At 39.7% G+C, this 21,815-nt stretch overlaps 1 protein-coding gene across 2 annotated transcripts in view; it reads right to left on the minus strand.

Annotated features, from left to right (window-relative positions):
• Window positions 1-466: 466 nt before the first annotated feature.
• LOC130915065 (oocyte zinc finger protein XlCOF6-like) overlaps window positions 467-21,815 on the minus strand; it is a 58,025-nt gene continuing 36,676 nt past the window's right edge. Inside the window, exon 4 of one of the 2 annotated variants that reach the window (XM_057834803.1) lies at window positions 467-7,996. In XM_057834803.1, coding sequence (XP_057690786.1) covers window positions 6,648-7,996 — 1,349 coding nt within the window. In that variant the 3' untranslated portion in view covers window positions 467-6,647. Of the gene's footprint in view, window positions 7,997-8,837; window positions 14,036-21,815 lie in introns of those variants that run through there. The other variant, XM_057834812.1, reaches the window with a different exon arrangement.

The following is a 21,815-nucleotide window of genomic DNA, read 5'->3' on the forward strand; positions in this document are numbered from 1 at the left end:
CACAACCCTTTCGATAATTTTCCCCAGGAATGTCAGATTTGATATTGGCCTGTAATTGCTAATGGTTGAGGCATCCAGATTAGGACCCTAGAGCAGTATTTTTCGTATTTTTCAACCTCTTTTGAGTCACGGCACATTTTTACATTGGAAAAAATCTCGCGCCACACCACAAACCAAAAATGTTCCAAAATTATTTTCTGTCCAATATATTTTTTAAATAATTTCAAAGTATGTATAGTTACTCAGTGTGAAACTTGAGCCTGTTTAGATGAACACAAAGTCAATAACCTTATTCTTCCAACAGCTCTCAGTCTCTGTTTTTATTTTTTTACAGTAGTTAGGCTTGAAAAAGCTCAGAATTATCAGACAGTGGGGACTTGAGTAATGTCTTTAACCTAGGGATGTCCCGATCCAGGTTTTTGCACTTCCGATCAGATGCCGATATTGTTTTGCACTTCCGATCCGATTACGATACCGGCCTATCTGAGCATGTATTAAAGTTTAAAGTTATCTAGCCTCCTTACTTAGTTGTCAGACTCATGTTGAAAAGGGTTTTAGTACTCTTGATGACAAATAGCCCACACAATGGTTGGTAACAATAAACTGACCTGTTTATTCAGTGACAAACACAAAACATTATAAATGACAAACAGAAATGGCATAGTCAGTCAGTAAAACGTGCAAATAATATTGTAAACTGTCAGTGGAAAATCCCACAAACCCCACAAGCTGTTAGATGCTTTTAATGTTTCGTGCATTAGTTACAAAAAAATGTATAAAAAGCCTCTCAGGTTTAAATAACAATTTCCGTATCAAGTTAACATTTTAAAACAGTAAGTAAAATACTCAAGTCCCCTTTCTGTATCAGCAGCTTTGAACGAAATTCAATTAATTTAATTTTGCTAATCAACTTTTAAAGATGTTAAAATTGCTCCCGTTATTCCATAATTTCCCTTCTGACAACTATTGACATGTAAAAGTTTTAAAACTGTTTTGAAGATAGATTCAAGTCAAGATTTTGCCGATTTAGGAGCGTTTTAGATAAAAAGTTAATTAGGTTCGCTTGGAAGGTTCACTACAACAGCCTACAAGGGAAGTCTCCTGCTTTAAGATGGCGGCTGTTTACTAACGCACCTAGTTTTCAATGCATGTGTATGTCGCTAAATGCGTGATTAGGTTGGTTGTATTAAAACTTCTTACAGCTTTACCACCACGCTTGACTTTATTGTGGCATATGTTGCACTCTGCCTCTTCGTCTTTGTCGAAATGATCCCACACAGCTGACATTTTTACAGATAAAGTCTCTCGGTAAAATGGGAGACGGTAATGTCGTGTGTTGAAGGTGTGCCGTAAAATGTGGTCCGGATTTTAGGGAAACCAAAGCAAAAACTGCTTACCGATTATGTACATCTGTAAGCTGGAAAACCCGGACCATATTTTCAAAAAAACTGGATCGGAAGTCTGGATCGGAATTTTTCCGTGTCGGCCGATCCAATACCGATCCGCATTTTTTTGCCCATATCGGCGTCCGATCAGATCCAAATATCGGATCGGGACATCTCTACTTTAATCACAGCAGGGCCGAACATCTCGCAGACAATGGCTTTGCAGGCTGGTAGTATTATTGTCTCCGTCACGGTGTGGGACCCCAAAAGTCCTTGTTGCCCAACGACCGCCCCAAAACATCACTGCTCTAGAGGATCTCTGCATGGAGGAATGGGCCAAAATACCAGCAACAGTGTGTGAAAAGCTTGTGAAGAGTTACATAAAACGTTTGGCCTACGTTATTGCCAACAAAGGGTTCATAACAAAGTATTGGGATGAACTTTTGGTATTGACCAAATACTTATTTTCCACCATGATTTGCAAATAAATTCTTTGAAAATAAAACGATGTGATTTTCTGTTTTTTTTCCCACATTCTGTCTCTCATGGTTGAGGTTTACCTAGGTTGACAATTACAGACCTCTCTAATATTTTCAAGTGGGAACTTGCACAATTAGTGGTTGACTAAATACTTATTTACCCCGCTGTATATGCTTATGTTGGGGTGTGTGTATACTATATATAATCTTATTGGCTTCCTCCACTTTCTAATTATTACTCTCCTACTCACCTTGCTAGTGGAGGTCTCTACCCTGTCACCCTTTTTGCTCCTCTGCTCTGATTCCTACAGGTCAATAAGGTGGTGGATTGATATTTTTAGTGTATTATTATGACTATCCACTGATGATAATCATACGTAAATGAGCTCACCTCCTGTACTCAATACTCATCTATGCATAAAGTAAGAAACACAGCTGATGCTCCAGAAGGAAGTCAACCCAAAGATAGTGGTAAAAACAGTGCACACTTAACTCTACTAGGACCTTTACAATGCATTTCAGGCTAACTAGCGAGCAGCAGCTAAGTAGCAGCGTTATTTATTCTATAGCTGGGATGTAACCTTTGACCGCAAAACAACAAAGGTCAAATGTGCGCAGAGATTATCTGTAGTGTATATGACAGGTTTTTATTTATCATATCAAACACTGAGCATTTGGTTTATTAATTAGATGTGACTTTGTGCTGTTAGCTGGAGCTGTTACTACCAGCTGTGATAAATACTCACTTTCTTGAGAAAAACAACATGTGTCTATCTTTCATCCATCTACTCACGCTATGCTTTTATGTGTGCGGCAGAGGTACACAGAACACAATGCCGGTACAAACTGGGAAACAGGAAAAACGAGGACTGGATTTTCAGTGATGGGGTTTTCGATACGAACAAGTAGAATGGATTGGTTAATGACGCACTGATGGTGCTCTCTACCTTACTCTATGAAGTGAGGGGAAACAGACAGATTTATGATCACAGTTAATAAAGACAGGTTATATGATTATTGATTTAAACTAATATTCTGTCAACTTCATCGTGAATATGTCAGCATTTTTTTTTTGAAATAACACCAAATTATTAAGGGGGGATTGAAGGGTATTACAACACCTGGGGAAATGCTAATATTCCATCATTTATCCATAAACGCATGCCTTTTGGATTCATATCATGCCACTTCGTGTAATTACACACATCGCAACACCAAGAAAATGATAGAAATTTGGATCGATTGTCAAACTAAAAGGACCCGCCCCCGAGATGCTGGAAATCTAGCATATTGTGTGCGTGACGTCACTTTCGGGAAACAGCCGGCTCAGTGCTTAGTACTGAATGGCGGACAATTTTGTTTCTACTTGCAGCGACGAATCCGACGCAACGAACGTTCTTCTAATGGTGACGAGGAGAGTTATGAACCTGTTTTAGATGTTTTGGGTTATCAATTTGAGCCCAAACGAAAGCCAATGCAGCCTAATGAAAGGACCATTGAAGGGAACAATCACACTGATGAAACACCGGCAACAGATCGTGTGGGAAACACCGAATGGTTTGTTTTGCATTTCTTTTTGTGAAGCTGATACACCGGGACCGCAAAATAATGTATAGAATTATCATCATTTATTGTGCTATCATAGGTTTTCACTCTGCCAACAGACACAAATATGAATGGGATTAGAGGATTTGTTCTATATATTTTACGAGCGATCATTTATACACGTGTCCAGTCCTATATCCAATGCGTGTTTTTTTTATTATAAAAGAGTACTCTGGCCATTTCGAGCTTGGCTGCTCCGCTCCTTTGGTTAGCCTGGGGTGGTGGGGTGGTCTCATCAGAGCCAGTCATCATCGTCCTCTTTCTTGATATCTCGGGACATTTAGGTGGCTGCGCGTGTATGGTGGGCACCGCATCTGCTTTCAGCAGCAATTTCTTATCAAAACCTGATTTCATTTGTCCATAGTTCGAATAGCTTTCAGGTGTAAAATGCGGACCACACAAAACCGTGCCGGCGGCTGGGTCTGCAAAATTAGCCCTCTTAGCACGGACGAACTTTACTCACTGTCTGCATAGTCCAGCTCTTTTTCTCGCGTCCGGGAACTCATGGGTACTAAATTGCGACAAATGGCTATTTGTACACAACATAGCATGACTGGTTTGAACCATTTTAGCGACTTTTTGATAAAACACGAACACAACTCTCTCGTCGATGAACAACGATGGCACCTGCCTCGACCTTTTGTTTCCTTGTTGTGACGTCTCCGCCCTATTCGGCTGTTTCCGGAATACTTTCGGAAATGTTCGATCTATTTTCGATAATTGCTCATGAATGTGATTTATTTTTTTGGTTACTTTCTTAATATTTGTTATCTTGCTACATAACAGTTCTTTTGATATCTAACAGCCCCTTTGTATTATAATACCCGTTAAGAATATTAATAGGCCTAACGACGCCACTGCTCCGGTGTATTATAACACAAATTAGGGCAGCTCGACGGCGCAATGGCACACAGACACGTTAAGGACCTAGCGACGCCAGTCCCCCAGGCCATGAGTCCACAACTGAAATGGCGATGCAACCTACTACGAAGCTGCGCAACCTTGAGATGAACGTTCGTCGGGAGTCAGCAAGGAACAAAAACTGCGACGAGGATTAAGTCAACAAAAGGAGTGTGGCGGACACGGCCTACCATCGGTCCTCAGCTATTCCCTATCTTCTGGATCGATTCAACTGAATAAACTAAGTACTAAATTATGAACTAGTCTACTGGATCTAATCAACATAAAGAGCACATCGATCGACTATGGACTATTGGGAAAATGAACAATCAGAGGGGATGGTTATTATTTAAAAAAAAAAAAAAAAAAAATTGTGATTATTACGAAATCTGAATGTCCAAAATTCGATATGTGATATTTTCTGCGTCCTTTATTGTATACTGGGGACGGGTTTCAATAAGCTTCGGCTTCTCCCGTCAGCCCTTTTCTTTTCGGGTTGAATTAATTGTAAACACATATAAATGCTGTATGTTTCTTTGGATTTGTCATGCCTGAAGGGAAAATAAATAAATAAATAAAAAATTAATTTAAAAAAAACAACTGAAAGGGCCAATCAGCATCAGTTTAAAACCCCCTTTTTAACAACACAAAAATAAATTGCATACGAATATCCAACAGCGCTCTGCACGGCGGCAGCTTAACAGCAACAAACAATAATATGGCTACAATGCAAGCATTTCTCAGCCTACCTATTTGAAGACAGCCAAAGTGAATAGAACTTTAATCATATTCATTTATGACCTCAATTTAAATTTTAGAAAATTTTGTTTTTGTCAAAAAAATCTACATTTAAGTTATAGTATGTTCTGTCTGATTGCATCTAAACAAAACATGTTGAAAGCACGTTGTAGTATTTTGGGTGTCAAATTATCCCTCTTGGAGGACGTTTCGCCAGTGTAAGATATTTTGGCAGAACACCGGTAGCAAGCAAGGTGTCAGGTGGTTACCATGCTATTTACAAAAAAAAAACAAAAAACAAAAACAAAAAAAAAAACCTTTCCAACAAATGCCGTAATTTCCCGAATATAACGCGCACTTTTTTCCCCCCAATATCAACTTGTAAAATCATGGTGCGCATTATAAAGCGGTACATGGATGGAGACAGAAATATATATATATATATATATATATATATAAACTGATTTTTTTTAATTGACACGGCCACGTTGTGTTGAAGAAACGTATGCGGCGACCCGTTGCCGACCATTACGGTTCGTGACGTTACCATTTTGTTTTGGTAATACTTCACTCTAATCGGCCGAATAATTTCATCTGTGTTAAATTCTGCTTTTTTCACTCTTTGTAAAGCACAGAATTTAGTTTCTTGAACTCATTTGAGTCAACGTTTATTGCAGCTCCGCAACTCGGACGATAACAAACGTAACAACACACAGGAAGTGTGTGTCCGTCAACTATATCTGTCCATCGGGAAACTCAAACCCATATAACAATACGGTAGTTCCTATTGTTACGGTCGTGTTGACAGCGATGAGCTCTCACGGATTTCCGACTTAAACGTTCTCACTTTCATTTTACCGTATCAATCCAAGGAAGAAACATTTATTAATCATGATGAAACGAGCAAGTTATACAGCAGCCTTTAAAAGAAAAGTCACATGTTTTGTTTTCTCCTATATTCGGGTAAGTTGGAGAAGTTGTCAAATCATATTATTACCGTAAATATTGTCAGTTTATGGTAATGTTTTGAACTACCAATGTTCTATGCTTGTGCTGTGTTTCACCAGTCAGTGAAATGACATTTCTGTATCTGTACACGAGCTGTTTTCTTGTATTCTTCTATTTATTGGTGCTAAAACTAGGGCGCGCGTTATAAACGGGGAAAATAATTTCCCCTAGATTTTACAAGTAAATTTGGGGTGCACAATATACACGGGTGCGCCTTATATTCGGGAAATTACGGTATGTATTAAATCAATTAAATATAGTGATATAAGCTATGATTTCAATGTTTTTTAATAAAAAGCAAGATTCTACCAAAACACTTTTTTCCCCCCTATCACCAGGGGGTGCTGCAGCACCCCACTTCCCACGCCGCTGGTTATGGCCCACAGGAATCAAGGGGACGTCGGCATCCTCAATAGTGCGGCGTGGAGGGTAATGAGTTAAGAGGTTTTTACAGCACACAGTGCAAGTGCAATGTTTCTCCCTGGTGTGTGTTCTTGCGTAGTCATTTAATTCTTTCTTCTGGGTGAATCTTTTACTTGGTGTGCATGCGTGCGTGATTTGTCAACGTTTGTTTTGTAGAAAATCTTTTATCGCAAAGAGAGCAGACGAAAGGCTTCTGTCCACTGTGTGTTCTTTTGTGTACATTTAAATTTCCCTGCTGGGTGAATCCTTTACCACAACATTTGCAGACAAAAGGCTTCTCCCCAGTGTGTGTCCTCGTGTGTTTTGTTAACCCTCGCTTTGAACAAAATCTTTTATCGCAATGAGAGCAGACAAAAGGCTTCTCTCCAGTGTGTGTTCTCGTGTGAACGTTAAATTCTCTTTTCGCGGCAAATGTTTTACCACAAATTGTGCAGACGAAAGGCTTCTCTCCAGTGTGTGTTCGCGTGTGTTTTGTTAAGTCTACCTTCGTACAAAAACCTTTATCGCAAAGAGAGCAGACGAAAGGCTTCTCTCCAGTGTGTGTTCGAGTGTGTCTATTTAAACTTCCGCTCCCGGTGAATCTTTTACCGCAAAATGTGCAGACGAAACGCCTCTCTCCAGTATGTGTCATCGCGTGATTTGTTAACGATTGCTTCGTAAGAAATCTTCTATCGCAAAGAGAGCAGACAAATGGCTTCTCTCCAGTGTGTGATCTTGTGTGTATTTTTAAATATCCCTTCTGGGCGAATCTTTTACCACAAAACGTGCAGACAAACGGCTTTTCTTCAGCGTGTGTTATCTGGTGTCTTGTTAACTGTTGCTTCATACAAAATTTTTTATCGCAAATAGAGCAGGCGAAAGGCTTCTCTCCAGTGTGTGTTTGTATGTGTCTTTTTAAATGTCCCTTCTGGGTGAATCTTTTACCACAAAATGTGCAGAGAAAAGGCTTTTCTCCAGTGTGTGTATGCGCGTGTATGATTAAATTTTCCTCGGTAGTGAATGTTATATCGCAATGTGAGCAGGGAAAAGGTTTCCCATCCGCGTATTCTTTTGCATCTCTTTTCAGTGATGACTTGTTTAAGGATTTCGACGCATTTTGCTCAAAGTCAGCATCCTCCTCGTCGGTGAAGTCAGAAGAGTGTGATGTTATGTCGTCGCTGTCCAACAGCGGCACTAAGACGTCATCTGGTTGCGATCGTTCCTCAATTTTTGTTGTCAGGTTTTGAAACAATTTACAGCTTGCTAGTTTACTTGCTATGCTCTCTTTGCTTGGACCTTCATCTTCTTCGCTTTTTACACCGACAGTCATTGGAAACTTGGGGATTTCATCGTCCCGTTCTTCTTTAATGCTGGGGCTTTCTATATCTGCCTCCTGTTTGATGTACGGCATCTCCGACTCCTCCTCCTTAACGTGGAGGGGATCGTGCTTCCCCGGGTGAAGATCTCCCACTGTGAGGTCTGTGGCACACAGGATTAAAAAAAAAAAAATCACGCTCTTGGGACGGAACAGCAGATAGTTCATTTTTGTATAATTTTTCCAGTTGGAATATGATGATTTTGGTGTATTTTTTGGCCTAATATTATGATAAGATAGGTATGGTTACAGTGGAGTAATGGGACAAAATGTCATCTCACACTGTGTGGGTTCTGGGCTGTGGAAAAGTATTAACTAGTGAAATATTTTTCAAAGAAACCATTTAAAGACCAAATGTGAAGTAAGGTTTGCCAACCATGTTTTTGAATAATATCAATGGCTAAACAATTATAAGCATATTTTCATTTTTTTAACGCAACCCTTCCAGATTCTTTGTTTAACCCATAGCAACGCCCTTGACAACAAAAATGCTTTTCTTCGACAATCTTCGGAAATGACGTCACACCGAGAACTGCGAGGGAAGTCCGCCATACACACAGTATTGTTGCATTGCTTCTCGGTAAGATGCCACGGCGGTGTGTGGCGATGTTTTGTTCTCACTCAAACGAAAAGTTGTATGAGTGGCCAAAGGATAGCAGGGCACGTAAATGGACATCTGCGCTCCTGGCTTGCTTGTTTTGACACACATGGTAAGATTTGTGTAGTTATCTTGCCATGAGAGAACATGCAATGTTGCCGTAGCATTTAAAGGTCTGTGCTGAGTAATCATCACACACTAAATTTAACTCGTAACATTAGCATAGCGTTCACATTAGCTTTGAAATTTAGCATGGTGAGTGCGACTTAAGCGCTCAACTTTTTTGACATTCAGTTCCTGGCTTCCAAGTGGGTTTAATTCATTGAAAATGTTATGTTTTCCCGCGACGTAATATCCCGAAGTCGGCCGTGCTCCTTGTCGACACTACAATATGTACTCGTCTGTCAGAACCTAATGAAGAACACATTTTGAAATGACTAAAAATATGACTATTTTCATCCAAAAAACTAAAAACAAAAAAGCACTGCCAAAAACAATGCTATTGTTAAAATTTATTGTAAGCAAGATACCATAGTCGTCTTTATTCAACACAACTCTACAATTAACGCAATAATACAAAGAGTACTGGTATATACAACCCATATTTTTAGAACATAGCTCGAAAAAACAGTTCACAGTAAAAGAAGTCAGTCATGAACAAAAATGTTTGATAGTATTAATTTAAAAAAAGTCCAATAATTCTACAATGAAGCAGATTTCAAATGATTACAATGCACAATACGATTAAAGAAATCTTCCCTAAAACTATTCAGATAAAGTTTAAAAATTGGATAAACAACAACAAAAAGAAGGGAAGCATTAAAGCAGGCCCGGAGTGGCTAATCGGGAGGACCGGGAAAAGTCCCGGTGTGCCAGCCTGGGTTTGGGCCGTTCGTAAATATACATTTTTTAAGGAAGCTGTCAGTTAACTCATTAGTAACGGCATTAACGTAACCCCCATCTCACCCTCTCACACGCTCAGGATTAAATCAATCTTGAATTGTGTCCATTTAGAAAATATCCGATTGAAGGGAGAAAAACACTTGTGACCCGAACTGGATCCACATATATAACAATAACTGCCTTTGAGAGTTACTGACTGTGTATTGCTGCTTTTGATGTGTATAAATTCGAGAACAATTCACAAATGTCCAAATTCTGATTATTGAATTATACCAGGTAAAGCGGAAGTAAAACACAGTCAGCGCGTTCTTTGGGACGCAATGACGAACGGACCGAAAGTAAATATCATGTTCAACTCATGCCGCTAGATAAAAAAAACAATCATACCTGACTGCGGCTGACAGCCGCTACAAACAACGCCCAGTTGCTAGTTGCTACAAACATACGGCCACAGTAGATATCATATATATGTAGAACTAGATGCAAAATGAAAGACGATGTCGGTGTTAGAACATGTATTATTGAACAGAGATGTGAAATGACAGACTTTCCAGCGTAAGTAAACAGCCGCCATCTTAAAGCAGACCTCTATAGAAGCCTCTGTTGTAGCGAACCTAATTAACTTTTTATCTAAAATACTCCTAAATCGGCAGAATCTTGTCTTCAATCTATCTTTAAATGATGAAATAGTTTTAAAATTTTGACAAAAGTAGACAGAAGGGAAATTATGGAATAACGGGAGCAATTTTAACAACTGCAACAATTGATTCACAACATTATATTAATTGAATGTAGTTTAAAGCTGCTGATACATAATGGGGACTGGAGTTTTTTATTTACTGTTATTTTTGTATATTTGTTTACTGGTATATGTTAACTTGATACTGAAATAGTAGCTTGGTTAAGCCTGAGAGGATTTTTGAACAATTTTGGAACTAATGTAAAAAACATTACACAAAAGAGGGGGGTGCATCAATAATCGTTTTATAATCGAATCGGAGCCTCTGAATCGTCATCGTAATCGAATCGTTAGGTGCCCAAAGATTCCCAGCTCTACAAGTCAATACATGCATCTGCAGGTTCCATGAGAAAATTAAACAGGGTTTAGCAAGGATTATAAATATTAGAGCGCTTATTACACATATTCATTTTGACTTTTTTTTATAAATTTGAAAAAAAAAGGTTTCATTAAGATCTTATTTTTCAAATTTTGTGATTCTCTGACAATTGCTTCATATTGCAGGCATTAAAGTGCATGTGACACGAAAAAGCATGTTTATTACATAATAGACGCGGTATTTTATGCCCCTGAATGATATGGGCCGCTTGGATGTGTGTGGAAGCGATCGCTATATTTTATTTAGTTTTTTGAATCCCGCGCCATGAAAATGAGTGACTTCCGGCTTCGGTCTTGCATTGAGGAGGAGGGCGCTGTGACGCGTACGGTAGAAGACGTCCTCTTCACGCTACAGTGTACTGTTGTGTATGAGGACGAAGGATTCAGCTGATTTTGCGGAATAATACGTTTATTTTTCACATCGCGCCAGCCAAACGGCTGCAGAAAAATCATTCTGTATGAGGGAGAGGCGTATGCGCCTTTTTGGAGTTTCAAAAGGTTCCCATTCACCGTGGATATTTACTGTGGGACCATTGGACTTACGAGGAAGTGAGTAAACATCTTGTTTTGTATTATGTCAAATACGAATACACTACAAACTTCCTTTAAATGAAGGACTACTTATGTTTGATCATTGATAGGCATGTAAAAAGCTCTTCTAATGCTCATTAGCAGCAGCACGTTAGCTGCACAACAACTCCAGCCACCCTCCTCCGGGGAACGAACTGTAAATTGCTCTCCGCCGGGCGGTTTGCCGATCCGCGAAGACAATCGACAACTGGGTCGTCATGTCAAATAATCCAGGATAGTTATGAGTGATTTTCCGCTTTGAAGACTTTGAAACATCACTCGGTTTGGTTTAGCATGTCGGCTAGCTGTCAAGCCTTCTGGTTTGTTTACATTCTCCGAAGCCGGGGAAGGGAAATGACATATGTCCGATTTAGGTGTCATAAAATATCGTTCGGGAGGTGCGACAGTAAAGGTGAAGTCGACAGTTTTGACCATTATGGAATAATTTTGCCATGTCGTCCTGAATAAACGCATTTTTATTATTTCATATTCCATTTAGCACAAGACTTATTTGTCACGACCATGCCATTTATTTAGCAATTGGGGAAAATACTTGGATAAAAAGAATATCCTGTAAAAATATTGAAGTAAAGAGACAGAAACAATGACATTTTGCTGCTCTCTTTGTCGTGTTTTCCTCGTTGTGAATAGCTCCCCCTCGACGGGCTGACTGGTCCTTCTCAAGCCATTTATATAGCTATTGGGGAAAAATACTTGGATAAAAAGAATATCCTGTAAAAATATTGGAGTAGAGAGACTGAAACAATGACATTTTGCGGCTTTCTTCGTTGCGTTTTCCTCGTTCTGAATAATTCCCCCTCAATGGGCTGAATAGTAAAACCGATGAGCCCAGTCTACCGCTGACGTCATCCACCTGTTGGGGATGCTAAAGCCCTATAATGGTAGGCGTGGCTAACCGGCAGATTAAAAGACTAATTTCTCGTCATCTGTGCTTTGCTAAATTGTTGTATATAGTCCAATCGTCTCAAAATATGATTCTAATTCACATAATAATGCCATTTAAGACTTTTTTTTCTCGTGTCGTATGCTCTTTAAAGGGATCATTTCGAAGTAGCGCTCTAACTTGAGGTTAGGTTTTGGCTATTCTACCCACCTCTGCTTATACGTATCTCTTTCCAATGCTAAATCTGAATATACACAATGAACCCCCCCCCCCCCCAAAAAAAAGCTACACCTCGACTTCGCAGATTTCAATTATCACTGGGGTCCTCATTAACCGCGAAAAATTGTGAAAAGCAGTAAGACCTAAGTAAATTACATGTGAATTTTTCCGTGATTGTTTAAATCTTCCTTCCGGGTGTATCGTTTATCGCAAAGATTGCAAGCGAAAAGCTTCGCTCCAGTGTGTGTATGTGCGTGTCTGCTTAAATTTCCCTTCTCACTGAATCGTTTACCACAAATTTTGCATACATAAGGCTTTTCTCCAGTGTGTGTTCTTGTGTGCTGGTTTAGTTGTATTTTCCGAGAGAATCTTTTATGGCAAACTGAGCAGGGAAACGGCTTCTCTCCAGTGTGTGTCATTGTGTGTTTGTTTAAACTTCCCTTCTCAGCGAATTGTTTACCACAAAATGTGCAGAGATAAGGCTTTTCCCCGGTGTGTGCACTTGTGTGACGTTTTAATTCTACCTTCTGGTGGAATCTTTTACCACAAATTGTGCAGAGAAAAGGCTTTTCCCCGGTGTGTGTACGCATGTGTGTTGTTAACTGATGCTTCCAAGAAAATTTTTTATTGCAAAGTGTGCAGGGGAAAGGCTTTTCCCCAGTGTGTGTCCTTGAGTGACTTATTAATTCAACCTTCACAGTGAATCCTTTACCACAAAATGTGCAAAGAAAAGGCTTCTCCCCGGTGTGTCTACGCACGTGTGTTGTTAAGTGTAGCTTTTGACGAAATCTTTTATCGCAAAGAGAGCAGGCAAAAGGCTTATTGTGTGTACTTTTGTGCTTGTTTAAATCTGCCTTTGTGAAGTAGCTTCTATCACATAGTGAGCAGACAAAATGTTTCTCTCCAGTGTGTGTTTTAATGTGATTGTTTAGCAGTTTTTTCTGAGAGAATCTTTTATGACAAACCGCGCAGGGAAATGGCTTTTCTCCAGTGTGTGTCATTGTGTGTATGTTTAAACTTCCCTTCTCAGCGAATCGTTTATCACAAACTGTGCAGACAAAAGGCTTCTCCCCCGTGTGTGTCTGCAAGTGTTTTTTTAAGTTTTTTTTCTGAGAAAATTTTTTATCACAGAGTGAGCAGGTGAAATGCTGCTCCCCAGTGTGCGTTTTAATGTGACCGTTTAAGTCTGCTTTTCGAGAGAATCTTTTTTGGCAAACTGAGCAGTGAAAAGACTTTTCTCCAGTGTGTGTCACTGTGTGTTTCTTTAAACTTGCGTTCTCGGCAAATCGTTTACCACAAGATGTGCAGACGAAAGGCTTCTCCCCGGTGTGTGTGCGCATGTGTCTGTTAATGTGCTGCTTCCAAGAATATGTTTTATCACAAAGTGAGCATGAAAAAGGTTTCCCAACCGCTTTTTTGTCTCTTTTCAATGATGACTTGTTTAAGGATTTTGAAGCATTTGGGTCAAAGTCTTTATCCTCCCCATCAGTGTTAAAGTCAGAGTGTGACATCCCGTCGTCACTGTCCGAGAACGGCGCTAACAAACCGTCAGGTTGCGATCGTCCCTCTCCCTTTGTTGTCGGGTGTTGAAATGAGCTGTCGCTGGTAGGTTTCGCTGCTCCGATCCCTTCGCTTCGACCTTCGTCTTCTTCACTCTTCACGATGACAGTTATTGGAAACTTGGCGATTTCATTTTCCTGTTTTTCTTCTTTAATGGGGGTCTCTGGCTCTGCCTCCTGTTTGATGTACGGCATCTCCGCCTCCTCCCGTTTCATGTGGAGGGGATCGTGCTTCTGAGGGTGAAGCTCTTTCATAGTGACGTCTGCGGGACACTGGAAACGGAAAAATATCACGTGATTGGCTAAAGTCCAGCTTTGCTCCGTCTCCAACCGTGATTTTTATGTTGTTTATTTTTACCGACACTAAGGACTTGTTCAGACTGGCAGCCAAAATTGGATTTTTAGCCCATCCAAATTGTAAAGGCGTTTCAAACCAGCGGCAGCCTAGTGTGAAGGGTTCAGCGGCAACCCAGTCATTGTATATGTGTAACAGGTAGGCCTGTCGCGATAACAAATTTCAGTGTGCGATAATTTATCTAATAAATTATTGCGATATGCGATATTATTGCGCCACCCCCAATTTTTCTTTTTTTAAACAAATTTACAATAACAGTGAGACTACAGTATATATTAATAGATCAAGTACACCCATTTAAACGCGATAAGAAATCACAACTAAAAACAATAGACCATGCCTCTTAAGTAAAAGACAACAATAATAATGCCGCACAGAAACAGAATAAATAAAATGTTTTTCAAGAAAAAAAAAATACAATTGCAGGTAATAACTTAAGCACTAGAGCTGGGAATCTTTGGGCACCTAACAATTCGATTACGATTCGGTGGCTCCGATTCGATTATAAAACGATTATTGATGCAACCCCCCCCCCCCCTTTTTTTTTTTTTAATGTTTTGTACATTAGTTCCAAAATTGTTCAAAAATCCTCTCAGCCTAAACCAAACTACTATTTCAGTATCAAGTTAACATATAACAGTGAACAAATATACAAAAAGAACAATAAATAAAAAACTCCAGTCCCCATTCTGAATCAGTAGCTTTAAACAGCTTTCAATTAATTTAATGTTGTGAATCAACCTTTACAGTTGTTAAAATTGCTCCCATTATTCCATAATTTCCCTTCTGTCTACTTTTGTCAAAGTTTTCAAACTATTTCATCATTTAAAGATGGATTCAAGTCAAGATTCTGCCGTTTTAGGAGTATTTTAGATAAAAAGTTAATTAGGTTCGCTACAACAGAGCCTTCTAGAGAGGTGTACTGCTTTAAGATGGCGGCTGTTTACTTACACCGGAAAGTGTCATATCGTATCTCTGTTCAATAATACATGTTCTAATACCGACGTCCTGTTTCATTTTGCATCTTAGTTCTACTTATATATACTGTAGCCCTATGTTTGTAGCAACTAGCAACTGGCGTTGTTTGTAGCGGCTGTCGGCCGCAGTGAGGTATGATTGTTTTTTTTTTATCTAGCAGCATGAGTCGAACATGATATTTACTCTCGATCCGTTCCTCATTGCGTCCCAAAGACCGCGCTGACCGTGTTTTACTTCCGCATTACCTGGTATAATTCAATAATCGGAATATGGATATCTGTGAATCGTTCTCGAATCTTCCACGGCCGAATCGCGAATAATCTAAGAATCGGAAATTTCGCACGCCTCTATTAAGCACTTATGCAAATGAAAACTTTTCCCCTCATAGCTTCTGCAATGGTGTTCCATAGGGATGCAACGATAGTTAAGTCACGGTTCGGTACGATTTTCGATATGGGGGACACGATTTTCTATCTGATTCAATACATTTCATGCTCTGAAAAAAAAAAAAAAATTGTTTTGTTTCGTTATTTTTTTTTTTTGCAAACGAGCAAAAATTAAATTGCCATCATATAAACATGTATTTTAGTGCATAATATCTATGTGCTTACTTCTTACTGACCTGAAGAAATTTAGTATAAAAGTGCTGAGAACAACCTTTACTGTTTGTAAAGTGAGGCGGGGCACACTTGATTGCTACAGCTCTCTCAGCAGCTAGGTTTACTACATAAGCAAGCCATCCTATTTGTGGTCACAATCCATTTGTGTCACGTACTGAATTAACAATATTTGCAGCATTATCTATGGTCACTGGTATGGATTGATTTGGCCTTCTTAACTTCCATTCAATAATGGCGGTTTATAATTCATCGATGTAGTACAGGGGTGGGCAAACCGGTCCTCGAGGGCCGCAGTGGGTCCTGGTCTTTGTTCCAACTGGCCCAGCACAGATAGTTTAACCAATGCGGTTTCAGCAGAAATGAGAAGCACCTGACTGCAATCGACTGATTGCACTTGTAAAACAGCAGATTGGTGAAAAGGTGTCCTCTTAATGGGTTGCAACAAAAACCCGCACCCACTGCGGCCCTTTGTGGAATAGTTTGCCCACCCCTGATGTAGTATACGGACTACAAGTCCCATAATCACTCTGGGCTCACGTAGCCAATGGCACGGGACGTAGGACATCTAGTAGGACATAAAGTTAGCAAACGCCACAGAAGTCACGTCTGCTCATTACTGCACAACACCAGCATATGACAATCGACTTTCATAAACAGGACGAGTTTGAAGCACAGCGCTCTTAATTTGCCACTCAAATATCCGGTGTAGTGCCGAAAAATAGCCGCCCCGAGTGAAATGTCACCCCTTACTGGAGCGCCAGCACGTCAACAACACCGGCATGCCGGAGAAAAGGGATCCAGTCTCTGCACACTTGCACACCCTGCAATAGGACGATTGCGCATGCGCATATTGTGATGTTCAAAACATATACCGTAATTTTCAGACTACTAACCGCTTTTTTCTCGGATTTTGAATCCTGCAGTTTATAGTCCAGTGTCTTTTATTTGTTGATTTATTTGGGTAAATAGTAGAGGTGTGCAAAATTTCCGATTCTTAGATTATTCGCGATTCGGCCGTGGAAGATTCGAGAACGATTCACAAACATCCAAATTCCGATTATTGAAATATGCCAAGTAAAGCAGAAGTACGACACACTCAGCGCGCCGCGCGGTCTTCGGTACGCAATTAGGGACGGAGCGAGAGTAGCTAAACATGCTTCTCATTACCCGGCCCCTCGGGTAACGCCAATGCTCAACTCACGGCTCTAGCTCAACTCATGCCACGAGATAAAAAAAAAAAACAACAACATACCTGACTGCTGCCGAAAAGCTGCTACAAGCCACATTATGTTACGGTAGATATCATTTATATAGGACTAGATGCATTGTAGCTTCGGTATCGTTACCAGCACATCTACAAAAAACTAGATGCGGGCGTTAGTAACGGCCGCCATCTTAAAGCAGTACACTTCCCTGCAAGGCTGTTGTTGCGAACCTTCCAAGTGAACCTAATTAACTTTTTATCCAAAATACTCCTAAATCGGTAAAATATTGACTTGAATCTATCTTTAAAATAGTTTAAAAACTTTTACATGTTGAAAGTAGACAAAAGAGAAATTATGGAATAACAGGAGCAATTTTAACAACTTTAACGGTTGATTCACAACATTAAATTAATTGAAAGTAGTTTAAAGCTGCTGATATAGAATGGGGACTGGAGTTTTTTTATTTACTGTTATTTTTGTATATTTGTTTACTGCTATATGTTAACTTGATATTGAAATAGTAGTTTGGTTTAGCCTGAGAGGATTTTTGAACAATTTTGGAACTAATGTACAAAACAAATTAAAAAAAAAAAAAAAAAAAAAAAAAAGAGTGGGGTGCATCAATGATCGTTTTATAATCGAATCGGAGCCTCTGAATCGTAATCGTAATCGAATCGTTAGGTGCCCAAAGATTCCCAGCTCTAGTAAATAGGTAACAATTTATTTGACAACCGCATTATAAGACTGTCATAAGACAGTCATAATTATGACATGACACTATCATGGGCATTACTGAATGCTTATGACAGATGTCATTAAGTGCCAGCTGGCAAATTATGTCACTAACTCCGTTTATGTCCAGCTCGGCTCTTTTACATCCATTCAAAAGTGAGATAATATGCCGGATAACACTACGTGACATCTGTTATAAGCATTCATTAATGCTCATGACAGTGTCATGTCATAATTATGATAGTTTAATGACAGTTTTATGGCGCCACAGTCAAATAATGTGTTACCAAATATGATAACTAGTAGGGGTGTAACGGTACATAAAAATCTCGGTTCGGTACGTACCTCGGTTTTGAGGTCACGGTTCTGTTCATTTTTGTACCGTAAGAAAACAAAATGCAAAATATAAATGTGCTAGTTGTTTATTACACACTTTTGTGCTTTCAACAATAGGAATATTAGCCTATACAAAAGCTAGAATTCTGCTCAAAAAGTAGCAGGTATTTAAAGATAATAATCCAACAACAATTTGCCTTTCAGACCTCGCGTATTGGTTAGCTTTCTTTCTGAAAGAAGGAAGAAAAAAAAGAGGTCCTGTGCTAAAGAGAAACGCAATCCCAATGACAAAGATTTTAACATGCAAATGAAATGCCTCAATGAATCATTTTTTTTCTTCTTATGAACGGTTTTCAAAAGCTTTATTGGTGGATTTTCTCAAGTTAAGCAGCCACACAGAAATCAATAAATTTAATTGTGTAAGCAGGATCTGTGTATTATTGTTATTATTTAACTACAGGTGTTTAAGCTCATTTCAACTGATTTTATTTGAATGGGCTGTTATTTTATTATGTGTTCATATTTTACAAATGTGATGTAGTATTCATTTATATTGTATATTTTATGTTGTAAAACTTTAGTTCCTATGTGAATATTAGTTCCTACTTGTTTTGTTGTAGTAGGAGGGTTTTGGATTGAACAAATTGTTGGCTATTATTATAGGGGAGAAGACAGCAGTAAATCAACAAAGACAAGTCAACTGTGCCCCGATCCACCACTCAAGAGATCTGATTGACTCAAAAAGTGGGTTACGATTGCATCTTAGTTTGAAAATCGACCGGATCCACCGTATTTTTACACGAGTGACTTCCGGTCTGCCCGATCCTAGCTAGTAGTATTGACGCAGGACGGCTGCGTCGTGCGTCAAATAATAAACTCTGCCGTTCTTTTCGCGTGCGTCACGTTGAGTCGCTTCTGGGACGCGTCTAACACGCGGCCGCACTGCGACTGGTGTGCATTGGCTGATTGACTTTAACGGTCACGTTTCACTGCGTTCTCGCGGTGGCCACGTTGTTGCGCCGTTGACGTTTCTGGGTTATATACTGTCCTACCGTGTTGGTCCTCATTATAGTAGAGAAGACGGAGTAAATATAATCTACACAAAGAAACTGTAACCCGATCGACTCACAGCCTCGAAAAGTAAGGGTTACATTTAGAGCTGAAACGAATACTTGAGCAACTCGAGTAACTCGAGTTTAAAAACTGATCCGAGTAATTTTATTCACCTCGAGTAATCGTTTATTTTGACAGCTCTAAGCATCACGTTTTGCTCGGACTACTTTTAATGCGGGACAACGCGCTGATATATAGCATATTTCCTCCACACCCTTCTCACCTTTTTAACCCCTGACCCATGAAGAGGGCCCCTGGATATGTTCGCCTTAGGCTCCAAAACTGCCAAGTCCGCCACTGGTGGCGACTTATAGTCAGCTGTGCCTTACAGTGTGATAATCACGGTACAGTGCAGGCCTCGTTGCATTGATCGGAATTTCATGACGCCAAACTCTACACGCACTGGGTGAAACCTTCGTTGCCACAGCAACCCGTCAGAAGGGTCAATAATGTGTTCCAGTCTGAACAGGCCCAATTCCGATTTAAACGCACAAAAAAAAAATGTGTGAAATGCCGGGCGTAAAAATTGGATTTGAGGACAAAACAGATTGGAATCAGATATGCCTACAGTTTCAGCACACCCCAAGAACCCTTAAAATAAACTTTATTGCCAACCCCCATCTTTAACTGCGATTAATGATAGAATTATTAACTCATCGACTGCAATTGCCATGAACGAAATTCCCAACTTCCCTGTTCAAACAGATTGGACGTCTACAAGTAATGAACTCACTGAAATTCACAGCAGAAGGATGAAAATAGCTTGTTTCTATGTAGAATTACCTAGAATGATTTCCTGACCCTTGTATCGCCATATCGTGAGATCATCATTAATCGCGAGCCATGAATGCCAAATCAGAGAATGGAATTATGCCCTAAAGTCACAATCACGGTCATATCAAATTATTCTGATATTGGATATAAGAAGTAAAACAACTGATGTCGTGAGCTTACCCTCATTTTCTTTTGTTTTTCAGTTGCTCGTCGTGGCCTGGATTTCCTCTCCTCGTCTTCCACGTCTCTACTCTTTAGATTGATGTTTTTGATTGCGTTGGCCTTTAAAACAAGTCGAAAATCGTCTCATACGATTGAACGTAACCACTCCGATGTTTACCGAGCGACCACCCCCGTAAAATAATACAAATTCAAATCGGAAGTGGCATTCAACTAAAGTAATCGCAATGCGTTAGCGTGTCTTGGCTAGCGAGCTAAGCTGAACAAAACGAAGTTATGTAAGCCTGGAAAGCTTCAACATAAAGACAAACGACTTCCAATAAGCTTTGAGATGGGATGTTTTAGTCCACTAAATTCTTACTTCGGTACTTACCCGATGAGAATACTTTGTAAGAGCTCGTTTGGGTAGGAGAAGGGAACACGAAAAAACGGCAAAACCCGGATGGTCAAGAAAGAGTGCTTCCGGAGCAGTGGTTCAGAGATTTGTGGACATCGCCCTCTTGCGGTGGGCGTCATTACTGAAGTTAACAGACCGGATAGCAGGCTAGCAGCCCAGTATCAATCAATGTAGAGCAGGGGTCCCCAACATTTTTTGCACCACGGACCGGTGTGATTTGGGTCTTTTTTTTTCACGGACCGTTGTTCTGTCAAATTTTGCACCCTTACATAATTTTGCTTCCAAAGCTTTTGTGGCGGTGAGAAAAGCCCTCTTTTATATTCAGTTAGGACTCTCAACACAGATACACAGACAGTGGTCTCTTAATGTTTTGGTTACAGTGGTATGAACAAGTTTCAGAACCTTTTGGTATTTCTCACATTTCTGCATAAAATCATCAAATGTGATCTGATCTTTGTCAAATCACACAGATCAAAATACAGTGTCTGCTTTAACTAAAAAAGCCCAAATATTTATGGATTTTCATATTTTAATGAGGATAGCATGCAAACAATGACAGAAAGGTGAAGAATAAGTGTGTGAAGCCTCTGCCTAAGGAGACTTAAAGAGCATACGACAGGAGAAAAAAAGTCTTAAATAGCATTATTATGTGAATTAGAATCATATTTTGAGACGATTCGACTATAAGCAACAATTTAGCAAAGCGGAGATGACGAGAAATTAGTCTTTTATCCTACCGGTTAGCCACGCCTACCGTTATAGGGCTCGAGCGTCCCCAGTAGGTGGATGACGTCAGCGGGAGACTGGGCTCATCGGTTTTACTATTCAGCCCATTGAGGGGGAATTATTCAGAACGAGGAAAACGCGACGAAGAGAGCCGCAAAATGTCATTGTTTCAGTCTCTGTACTCCAATATTTTTACAGGATATTCTTTTTATCCAAGTATTTTTCCCCAATAGCTATATAAATGGCTTGAGAAGGACCAGAGGGCCCGTCGAGGGGGAACTATTCACAACGAGGAAAACACGACGAAGAGAGCTGCAAAATGTCATTGTTTCTGTCTCTTTACTTCAATATATTTACAGGATATTCTTTTTATCCAAGTATTTTCCCCAATTGCTAAATAAATGGCATGGTCATGACAAATAACAGTCTTGTGCTAAATGGAATATGAAATAATATAAATGCACTTATTCAGGACCACATGGCAAAATTACTCCATAATGGTCAAAACTGTCCACTTCACCTTTACTGTCGCACCTTCCGAACGATATTTTATGACACCTAAATCGGACATATGTCGTTTCCCTTCCCCGGCTTCGGAGAATGTAAACAAACCAAGAGGCGTGACAGCTAGCCGACA

The sequence above is a fragment of the Corythoichthys intestinalis genome, chromosome 1 (genome assembly GCF_030265065.1).
Source record: "Corythoichthys intestinalis isolate RoL2023-P3 chromosome 1, ASM3026506v1, whole genome shotgun sequence".
Taxonomy (NCBI): domain Eukaryota; kingdom Metazoa; phylum Chordata; class Actinopteri; order Syngnathiformes; family Syngnathidae; genus Corythoichthys; species Corythoichthys intestinalis.